Raw genomic sequence first — 12,131 nt, 5'->3', positions numbered from 1 at the left:
CTTATGTGGATTCAGAGGAGCACATTTTGAGAAAATATGGAGATTTTGCTCTTCTTTCCTTAATCCCAATGGACGTTTATATAGTGAAGGGAGATGGTGGGCTTTTCGAGACAGGCTTAATGAAATTGTTTGATCTGTTCAAATTTGTTATAAAAGTTGACAGGGTCTGAACACACACAGTCCCGCTGTGTGTGTGAGTGTGTTCAGGAGTTTTGAATGTTGCGTGTCTAACAACTGAATTTCTGAACAGGGGTTATTAATATTTGATCGTTTGGCAGAACTGTTGGCTCACATTGCTGGACTCAGCATGCGTTTCAGCTCGATTTACAGACTGGATGATAAAGTATAGATCTTTTTTCAGGGAAAGCTACCTTGTTCCAAGTTTTTCAGAATGGTTTTCGGAACACACAATTTGAGATGCCAAGTCAGGTAACCTAATATGATGTTACCTAGGACTTTAACACTGCGTTCCAATTGTTGGCATTTCCAACTTCCTATTTGGGAAGTAATGCATCTGAACTCCACTTAATGTTGGTCTCAATTTTTCCAACTTGGAAACTCTAGGAAACAAATTTGGCTGAATTGCGTGTATGTGATGAGATAAACATGGCGGCAATAAAGGAGATATTTGGTAAATGGTGACTTAAAATGATAAAAAATTAAAATGTATCAATTACTCACGTTCCTACATTACAGAGCTTCTTTTGCAGATAGAATTTAAAACTTGGTAAATGATTAACTTTTAATAGATGTACAGTGAAGCATCTAGTGATGAAGATGACTTGCTTCCTTTCACTTTACCCTTGAGCATTAATGATAAGAGATCTAAAAAAAAAAAGGAATATCCCACATGTGACTTTTGTCACATTAAAGTCAGGATGAAACGGAAGTTGCGATAGCCTTTTCTTTCCTATTACGATGTATATCTGAGTGAAACAGCTTCTTGAACAAGAAAAAAATGTAGGGTATCCATCGGTAATTGATTGGGGTTTGCTATTGGTCGATCTCATGTGAGTGGCAGGTTGTCCCGTCCTCACACCAGTAAACACATCATCAGAGAAGGGAAGAGATGTCGCTGCGAGTGGGAGAGGAAGTTATTTTGATTAAAGTTTATGCTGGCACATTAATTTCTCAAACTAAATCTATTAGAAATGGCTGACCAGCAAAGCCCATTCAGAATCTATGGACTTTGCATTTTCTGCACTGATATGGAAGAAAAATGTAGAACTTTGTAAATGACAGGCGCTCTGTCTTTTGAGCTTTCTGTGGGTGCAAATTGTATCCAGATTGTGCCATATCTTTTAGTTTCGTCTAAAATGTTAACATGGCCGAGTCCTGTCGAACAAGCTCAGTCTGATTATCTCATATCTCTAACTGATCCTTTCACCATCCACTTGCTTTTTCCCATTCAAACACTGATTGTCAGCAAGATTCAGTCTTCGCTGCCTTCATGTGGAGCCATAATCAGTCTCATGCATTCTGGCGGTTTCCAGTTGGAGCGGGAACAGTCTGAGATGCCAAGTGGGGAAGAAGAACAAAACTATGAGAGAAAAAGTCACAGTTTAGAACAGTGGATGGAGTTTAAGAAGAAACCGAGAGCGAAGATGGTGAAAGGCAGACGGGGGGTGCAAGACATGGTGCCGCTGTGTTAATGACGTGTCCTGCCGAGTTCAAACCGAATATGCGAAACATTCTCTTATTTATGGCACAGGACTCTGGCAGTGCTTTAGAGGTCCTGCAGCCCCACTGTAGAGCTCTTGAGAGAGGGTAAAGACAGGGAGGCGCAGGGGGGAATGTGGAAGTGAAGGGGCTGATGTGACTCAACACCCCAGGATGGAAACTCTAGGGTGGGGTTGAAAGTTCTGAAGAACCCCTTGGAACTCTGGTGAAAGTGCAACACTAACAAACCATAAATCTACACCTGTTTATCTTTTAAAACCCTTCTTGTTTTTTTTTTTTTTTTTTTTTTTTTTTTTTTTTTATTGGTTTGGTTTAAATCTAAACCCACCCACCCAATTTAGCCTATAGCGCTGGCCCAAAATCACAAGCTCCACCCATCTACAGTGAGTTGTGTAACTTGGCACCATAGTTGGAAAGATTCAGGTGGATTCTTTTCCATCCATTTGGGAACATGATTCATTAAGCGACTGTTTTATTATACATTTTCACAACAAGCTTTTGCTAATCCAGTATATAAATGGCTGTCAAATAGTTTGAAGGAAGGCCTGATTCATAACAAACAATATTTTTGGATGTCCACCCATAGTAATCCCTTAATCCGGGGTACACTTACAAATATAGGTCCTTTCAATGTTAAAATACCTTCTCTTATGCCAGTTTAATGTGCAAAGACAACTATAAGTTAGCCAATCTTGATTGAAACACAGGTGTCTGAAATAAAATTATAAATTTGTGTACAATGTATATATGGGTCAATGACATGACGGGTCTTTTTTTTTTTTTTGTCCAAAGGCCTTAATAATAATAGAAAACAAAGATATGACATTCAAAGTATGTAAGGTAGTACAACTAGATCTCTTTTATTGAATCCAAAAGGTTTTAATTATGTTTTCCTACATATAAAGGTATTTTAAAGATTTTGAAGTGTCAAAAGGTCATTCAGTTTAAATGTCCAAAGGCTAATACAGCCATTTGTGATTAAAACATCTTAAAATGTAATAAATGTATATATTTTTTATTCTGGCATGATTTTATAACATCATATATCAGCATAGTGCAAAATGGTATTAAAATTATTTGTTATGAGAAAGATTGTCCGGAAAAATGAATTTCACTGATGTCATTCGGAGTAACCAATATAAAGGGACCATTTCAAGTCATGCGGTCAATATCATGTGACAGGATGTGACATCATTCAGACACCTGGGGCACGTTCAAGCTCAAACCGGTGCGCAACGTTTTGCTACGTTTTCCGGGTTGAACGACATGTTTCCTGGAAACGGTCTGCAACGGTGTGCAACGGGTTTGAGATACGTTTTCTCTTGTTTGGTGGGTGTGTCAGAAATGTCAGCCCAATCAGTGGCAAGATGTATATAAACCGCACGGTATTAAAGAGACAGCTCGCACAATGGGTATTAATGTAATAAAAATACTTAACTTGTATATTTTGCTATTTTATTGTGATGTGACACTTTAATAAACTTTTCTATAATCAGAGGAGAATAGTTGGTAAATATTACAATATCATATATATAGCACAACTACAGTGATCAGCTATTGATAAGCCTAATACAAACAATAAAAAATAAAGATTAACACAGTCACAGAGGTAAGAAGTGGATTATCCTTCACCTGAAATGTTTGTCTTTTCATCATGAAGTGCAAGTCAAATGTTGTATAACAATAATAGAAGTTTCCACAAATCCCTTCACTCGATTGGGATGTTCTCTTTTATTCTGGACGGCAAGGGCAGTGACTGTAACATCGAGCGTATTTTGTAGTATTAAACACGTATTTATACCGACTTCATCAGGCTCCGAAAATTATTCAAAAAGAACACAAAGAATGGCCTTCTCAGTTGCCATAGTTGCAACTCTTGCGTCATCAGAACAGGGTGTTCAACGCGCCACCGTTTCCTTTTAAAAAACGTTTTGCAACGTTTTGTCGGGGCTGAACGCAGCCCTGCAAAGGACCACATGGTCGTGAAGCAAATACTATATATACTATATATAGTATTTTAATTCGATTTTTAAATATTTTTTTATTTTTATATAATTTGTTATAAATCTACATTTTCATTCATATTTTCTCCCAATGTTTTCTCCCCCCTTTTTTCCTTTTCAATTTATTTCAGTTGCTGCTCACAAATAAAGTTGTAGGCATATATATAATCAGAGCGAAGAACTCTTGGAACTGTCCAGATAGATTTGCACAGTGGGATGAAGCTGTCTCTGTGGATAACATACTGATAGGTGTTTGTACTCACATCTGGTGGAGCGTTCCTCCATAATTCCATCAGAATTCCTCAATTCCTTTATTTTTCACAATCTCACAGCCATCTCGCCAAAAAAGCATTCCAAGCAGACCCCGGTCTCCATGACATCTTTGGCCATCATCCTTAGTTGCCGGAAACAATCTCCATAAAATCTCCAATCTCCATAACGTGCAGGATGTGTGATCATTCCTGTCATCGTTTTTAAGAGTCATTACTGGTGCATATCCAGACCTGGGATTACAAGAAACAATTTGTCTCCCCCATAAACAATACATTTTTATGTCAGTATGTAAATTAGCGCAAATGCATTTGTGTGATGCTGCTTGACTCTGAATGAAGGCCAGCCCTTCTGTAATCTGAAAAAGATGCTTCTCTCAGTTTCTTGGATCCCAAAAAACAAACAGAAAATGTCATGTTACATTTTCCTAGTAATACCCTCAAACGAATGAAGGAATGCTGCTCCACTTGCTTGCAAAATTCTATTTTCTAATTGAAATTACTATTTTTGATTACAATATAAAAGGAAATAATTGACTATTAAATTTACAATTATATTATTGTAATTAAATAATTGTAAATTAAATAATGGTCAAATATATTATTATAATTACATAATTGCCTATTTAAAAAATTGACTATATATATAGACATACAAATATGATATATTTATGATTATTATTATCTGCATGTCTGCATGTGTTTGTTAGTATGCTATTATGTGGACATATGTGCTGGGCCGTTAATGTAATTCAGTATATCCATGTCTGTAGGAGAGGTGTAAGGTCTTAAGCAAACATTATTCGAACTATCTTTATTTACCGTCATCCTGCATTTATTTTTGCTTCTCACCCAACCGTGGAGAATTCGTGGTTTCCCAAATTCCTCCTGGGTAGCCTGAGTCTGTTTCTCGTTCCAGTGTCTGTTTCACTAGAAATACACACCTCTGCCGTCGTTATTCTTCCGCAGCCCCTCCGGTTCGCTCCCGGACCACCACCCATCCCCACACAGGAAGCCCTGAGATACGTTCCCTCTCCCTGCCAATGCTCTGCTCTTGGAGGGAGGGGTGAGGACTGCCTAATTGGCCCATATTAAGAGCCAAGTATAAGTCCAACAGAAAAAATGTGCTGCATGAAAAATATTATGATGGTTCTGGGAGATCAGTCTGGCATGCTTAAGCGCAAATAGCCCCCTCTTCTTCTATCCTGACTCAACCGCACAGGCGATCTTTAGCCCCACACCATCCACCAGCACACACCGGCCCCTTGCTCTTGATTAAGGGTTGCGGTTTGACACATGTTTAGAGGAACTCATTTATAAGGGGAAACACAGTGTAACAAATAGCCTCCTGCTCCAAACAAAAAATGCTTTATTTTTCCCTGCTAGGGGGGTATGACGTCTAAACACTTGGCTAGATGGAGCCCATATGTTTTACATATCTACATAACGCATGCATAAGTTGGTGTTTTGTGGCTGTCATAGACAGTATTTGAGGGCTAATGAGATATTTTAAAATAACCATCTTTTTATTATAATCTGTAATTTTATATATATATATATGTATAAATGATACTAGTCAGAATGATGGAGTTCAACGACTCATTTGCAAAAATCAGAGGTCGTCATTATTTGACCATAGCAGACACGTTTTTGAACGCCACCCTAATGCTTTGCAGATACATCTGACTGCTGTTTTGAAATGCTATGGTTTTGCTCACAGTACCATTTCATTTGGAACGTCTCTCTCAATTTCACATCTGAAAAACTGGATCTAATTACATCCCGAATGGTCTGAGCGCAAGAAGAATCATTTGGAAAATCGAATATATACGGTACACGCCACGCTATGGCCAACCATTAGATGTTTGTTTTCAGTGAACTGATGAGGAATCTGTGAGCATGTTTCTTTGCTTATTTTTGGTAATGAAATTCATTGCTGTGGTCGGACAACATTAAAGCTGCTATGTAGCAATGCAGCCTGTCCAGACACACAGGAATTAAACCGCATATCTCTCTACCACTCACGCTGTACGGCTTCGAGTGAAGATCCTCAATGCCGTATGGAATACTCACAAACATATGGACAATAAGATTATATTATATACTCTGTATCGCCTACAATTTAAAAAAAAAAAAATCAACATGAAAGAACACTATACATCCTCAAACATTTCAAACAGTAAAGTGCCAAATTGTTGTCACATGACCTCATTACAGTATGTCATTTCAACGAGTGGCATCCAGTTGTCATTTCAGAAATAAAGTAGTTTCTTTACATTTTAAATCAATTTTTGTGTAAAAAAAAGTCCCTTTTTTTTCTCACAAGCACATGGACAGTCAATTTAAATGCCATGCATTGTGGGATAGAGCATACAGCTCGTGCCTTCATTTTATGTGAGTTTTAAAGGGATAGTTCACCCAAAAATTTTAATTCTGTCATCATTTATTCACCCTCAAGTTCCAAACCTGTATGAATTTCTTTCTTCTGAACATAAAAGAAGATATTTTAAAGAATGGTGGTAACCAAACAGTGATTTGACGGTAGCCATTGACTTCCATAGTATTTTTTCCTACTATGAAAGTCAATAGCTACTGTCAACTGTCTGGTTACCAACATTCTTTAAAATATCTTCTTTTGTGTATATAATATACCATGCATTTTAATTATAGCGGAAAAGAATTACTTAGTGAATCTATAAAATTACAATTTTTTTCTCAAGGTACGCTACTGTTCAAAAGTTTGTCCTCTGTAAGTTTTTTAAAATGTTTTTGTTAGAAACTTAGACTTCAAAGGCTGCATTTATTTGTTCAAAAATATAGTAGAGTAATGTGAAATATTATTGCAATTTAAAATATCTGTTTTCTATTTCAATATAATTATAATGTTATTTATTCCAGTGATGGCAAAGATGATTTTTCAGCATAATTACTCCGGTCTCAGTGTCACATGATCCTTCAGAAATCATTCTAATATGCTGACTTGGTGGTCAAGAAACATTTCTTATTATTATCAAAGTTGAAAACAGTTGTGCTGCTTAATATTCTTGTAAGAAGTAATAATTTTTTTATGATTCTTTGATGAATAGAAATTCTGTATTTAAAAAGAAATATTTTGTAACATTATAAATGCTTGAAATTTTACAAACCCCAAACTTTTAAATGTATTTATAGGGTGGGTTCTTTTACCTTGAGTTTGACATACTGCTCTGTTGTTGTTGTTAATGTAAGATAACCTGACTGTTTTTGCATGTGCATGGTGCTACTTTCATAACTTTGCAGCTTGTTTCAGCTCTCTGTGAAAGCTCCTTGTGAAGGATGACTAATCCTATACAATTGTTTTACTTTCTAGATGTCATATTTCAGATGATGTATGTAGTCCAACAGCTGTGTGTGTTTTAGGGGGGTGCGAGTGTATTTGTTTGAGTGCGTGTGTGAGGTTGAGGATCAGAGACTCTGGCTGAGCTCTCCCAGGCTCTCGATGTGTGTAAATGAATTATGATATGATCCATCAGCAACAAAGAAGCTCCACTGACATCAGCATCTTCACACTCTTGAGTTTCTTTCCCATCTCTCGATTTCTTGCTCTCTCGATTCTGAAGCGAATTAAAGGTGATTGAAAATCATAACCATGTGCCTCTGTTTCTGTTCTTCTCTCTCAGTGACAGGCACCATGTCTCCATGTCCATCCCTGTCCCTCTGAAGTCTCATCTCAGCGTTTCCACCGCATCTGAAGTGGGAATTCCAACCCTCTCCAGTTCCCCTGAGCGCGACGTCCAGAAAAGGTCTGGCTCAGATCCGGATAAACAGAAATACCGAACCCCTCCACCTAGTTACAGCACGGCCATGGCTCAACCCGATCCCATGACCACTCCGGAGATTCCGTCAGCGCCGTCCACAGAGATTGCGAGCGTGGAAGTAGGTAAGACTGTAGAAACACATAAGGATGGAGAGACTCCGTCCGAGGCACATATGGAGAAACCTCTGGAAGTACCTACAGACATAGCCAGTACGTTACCATCTGACTCTGCACCTCAGCACCCAGGGGCCATGAACGGCTCGGCCGTGCCCAGCGGGGGTATGGGATTGGGTGTCGTGAGCGGAAGCGAGCTGTGCTGCTCCGTAGAGCAGGCGGAGGAGATTATGGGCACTGAAGCCACAGGGCTGGGATTGGGACTAGGGTTAGGGTTGGGATTGGGAGGCGGCGCCAGACTGGACGATTACCCATGCATCCCGGTGGAGCACGCCATTGCGGTCGAGTGCGACGAACAGGTTTTGGGAGAATTCGACGCCGCTGGGATCGAGGAAGTCTCGCGGCGCATCTATGCACTAGAGAACATGTCTAGCTTCCGACGGCCTCGGAAGAACTCGGAAAAATAACTGGTATACAGGACGTGGCCCTGGAAAAAAACGGGTCAGAGGGTGACGGGTGTCCAAGTTGATTGGTGACGTAAGGCTGAGTCTGCGTAATATTTCACCCTGACTGCAACAAGTATAGACATTACATAAAGAAATATATTATTAATAATATTGTTATAATAATTATTAATATTATTAGGAAATATCTGGAATATTGACCAATTTGCACTTCTCAAAGCATTTCTATAATCCTTTAAAGTGAAATAAAGAGAATGTTTGTGGTTGAAATGCGTGCTGGGCGTCTTTCTCGGTGTATGGATTTGCAGTCTTAATGGAATAGTTCACCCAGAAATGAAAATTCTGTCATCATTTATTCACCCTCATGTTGTTCCAAACCTGTGGGACTTTCATTCCTCTGTGGAACACAAAAGAAGATATTTAGAAGAACTGTTTTGGTCCATACAGTAAAAGTCAATTGGATTCATCCAATGGTGTTTTGGACCCAGTGTTGACCAATGTTGTGAAGGTGTGATTCATTTGACTCAGCACAGAACAGAATTGACTGAGCACAGAATTTAAGACAGCCATGAATATGAGTATTGTAATTTTACTGTTGTTCTGTAAAATAAAATAATAATCATTATTATTATTAGTAAGTTCTGGGAATTAATCATTAATTCGTGGCCACGGCCCCACGATATACATATTTTTTTTCACCCACAATTCATAATTAAGTACTCAATTTTTGATTTTAAGCTTCCAAAGTATTTTTACAATAGTAATATATTTTTTTATTAGCTTGTTTAATTTGTACAATTTAATTTAATAAAATAACAACTACATATTGTCTAGGTTGAGTTTGCTCATGCTCAAGCTATATTGATCCACAAGCTAATATTAAAAAACAAATCAGACACTTTTTGAAATATTACATTTCTTCTTTTGTGTTCCAAAGAAAAAGTCACGCAGGTCTGGAACAACATGGTGGTAATTAAAGGCACAATATGTAAGACTTTTGATTAATATATCCAAAAACCACCACTTTTTTGACTTGTGTGCTTACATTATCCCAAATGTTTCCAAGAATGTTTAAATCCAGAGAAATAAGCAATTTCAACCAGCACTCGGACCGTGTCTGTGCATCGCCTATCAGTGACATCATACCTGCGTTACCCTCGGTTTCTGGTTTTATTTTGTTGAAACCATGGAAACACCAAAGACGCTTTAATATATTATGTGTTTTATTAGACAGGTGAGCAACTGTTTGGATACATTCATCAACAGAAAACGAATCATTGTTATAAAGCTTAACAAAGGAAGTCTTATTGTTTAAATCTCGTTTTCTAGATTTACCGCGAGTACCATGTTTTACCCTGCCTAATATCAATCTAGCTTACTGCAGTGTGCAACAAGTGTCTCATAGTAGCTGCCGAGCGAATGTAGAATAGCATTATAACAACTTTCAACACACAAATGTATCAAATATGATAAAACAGTGCTGCGTTACCCGACATACGATCGACCAGAAGAAGCAGAAGCGGCGACTGCGGCATTATAAAAGTCCCACTGCTATGTTTTAAATAAGCGACCTCTAGCTGTGAAAATTTACATATTGTACCTTTAAGTTAAGACAATTTTCATTTTTGGGTGAACTATCCATTTAAATACCATGCAGTGTTACAGCGGGAGCTCTGGTGCACCAGGACCAACCAGCCTGATACATACCAGGCCCTGCACCAGGAGGAATGGCTGTTGGTCTGGGTGGGCGGAAAGGGCGAGGAACGTCTGTGTGCCAATGACACCCTTTCTCATGCTGCACACCCAAGTCCTGCTTCCAGAAGAGGAAGAACATGTACGCATATATTGCGCAAATCTCCGTTTTTTTCCCCCAGTCTGACCGTTGCAAGACCTTGTATTCTCTCTGATTTATTCACCCAGAATTATAAAATCCTGACAGCTGTGCTTCACAGTTTGATGCCGTGTCAACACTGGATGTGAGTGGCACATCATCACGTAACAAAACCCAATAGCTCCTATTATAACCAACAAATCTGTCTACACTTGAAGTGTTCATTATGTTGCATTGTTATCGGCCCATTTCTATTGTTGCACCCAATTCTCAAGGTTTTTTTTTCTCTAAAATAGGCTTTTTGCCTGTTTCTATTTTTTGTTTGCTGTACAGCCACTCCAGCTTTATTTTTCCAATCCATCTATAATAAAATTGAATCTAAATAAACTGATTTAATAAATAAATTTAAATAATTTGAGCAGTTGTAACATTATGTATAAAATTGTTTTGTTCTTCTAAAATAAAATACAAAGTGAAATGGCATACCTATGTGGAAACGTGTGACATTAGTCACTTCCAGTATAGACATGGTGTAAGAAATCTAGATTACCATATGCTTAAACAACAATTTAGGCAAAACCTTCAGGGTTGCGAGGTCTTTATTCCAAAATGAACTTTTTCCTTGAAGGTGCTTTAATCTCAATGATCTTTCCCACTGTATACAGTTATTCAGCTATCAGAAAAACCAAAATGCAAATGATGTGCACTGCATACTGTTGTTGAAGAGGAGCAGGATGGCCGTTCCTCTGCATTTACTGCAGTTCTTTATTTTTTTTTCTTGATTATGGCATTAATCCTCATTGTTTCGTGTTGCACACTACTCTTCAATGTAATTTCCTCTAAAAACAATATTCATCCATCTGCGCAACTTTCAAAAGCCATCTGTGTGTGTGTTTTTCCCCAAGCAGTATTCTATACTTATATTTATATTTTGGTGTCCTTTATTCTAATCTGCTTTTCAGGTATACACAAGAGTCTGATCCTCTTCCATAAGAATCACATCATGAATGTAATAAACACACTTAAGAAAAGGACTAGTAATGGATTAGTAATGGTTGACTTTTACATCAGGAAGGACTAGTAATGGTTGACTTTTACATCATTTCACCCTGGCCTGAAACCCTTGTTTGATTTCCTGTCTCTTGTAGATTTTCCTTGAATGACTGTTGATACATGATGTATTTAAGACAAATACAAAGAAATTTGTTTCCATAAATTGCTGTGACACTGTACATATACTTTTGTATGAAAGGTGTTTTATTATTAAAGATCAGTTTAATGATATGATATGAGCAGTTTTTCATTCTTTTTTCCTCCCTTCTTTTTGTCTTTAAGTCTTGTGAGTTATATATAGTTCATTCATAAAAACCAAGCGCAGATCGGTTCTTCTAACTCTATGGCATTAGCCAATCAGACGTACTTCCTAATCCACTCAACCATATATTTTGTACCCTGGCCTACAATTGCACTTCTGTGCGATTATAAAAAAAAAAAAAAAAAAAATGCTGTTTACCCTTCCTCCTCCCCAGCACCACCTGTAGAGGAAATTCTTATATATTTTCTTGCAGCAGCATGCCCTTTATGTATGTTATTTTAACTAAGCTGAACAAATTCTTGTATTTGCATATCTATGCCTTATGCCACTAAATGCTGGTTTAAAAAATTCACCTCGAGAGTTGTCATGACTAAAAATATATATATGCATGTGTCTATATATGAGTTAAACTGTGTTAGAAAAAAATGATCTTAATTATGTCAGATAACACTTAAGCAAAACATGGTCAGATCAAAGTGTGAATAATTTTTGGTCTCAAATTTCTATCAACTTTACTGGTAGTCCACTGTATGAAGAATTTTTGGGTATAATATGTCACAGTTTACTTTATTTTGCTATCCTCACTTACATAAATGAAGTATAGTGTCCTGCACCCACTAGTAAAAAGAATTTTGGTTTGGCTGTGTGTACTGTATATA

General features: G+C 37.6%; 1 protein-coding gene across 2 annotated transcripts in view; it reads left to right on the top strand.

Moving 5' to 3' along the window:
• Positions 1-11,444, top strand: part of uvrag (UV radiation resistance associated gene) — a 131,226-nt gene extending 119,782 nt beyond the window's left edge. For both annotated transcript variants that reach the window (XM_048180779.1, XM_048180780.1), the window contains one exon: positions 7,612-11,444. In XM_048180779.1, the coding sequence (XP_048036736.1) occupies positions 7,612-8,329 (718 nt within the window). In that variant the 3' untranslated portion in view covers positions 8,330-11,444. The remainder of the gene's footprint in view (positions 1-7,611) is intronic.
• Positions 11,445-12,131: the final 687 nt, after the last annotated feature.

The sequence above is a fragment of the Megalobrama amblycephala genome, linkage group LG2 (assembly GCF_018812025.1).
Source record: "Megalobrama amblycephala isolate DHTTF-2021 linkage group LG2, ASM1881202v1, whole genome shotgun sequence".
Taxonomy (NCBI): domain Eukaryota; kingdom Metazoa; phylum Chordata; class Actinopteri; order Cypriniformes; family Xenocyprididae; genus Megalobrama; species Megalobrama amblycephala.
The sequence above is the reverse complement of the archived record's forward strand: the minus strand, read 5'-3'. Positions and strand labels throughout refer to the sequence as shown.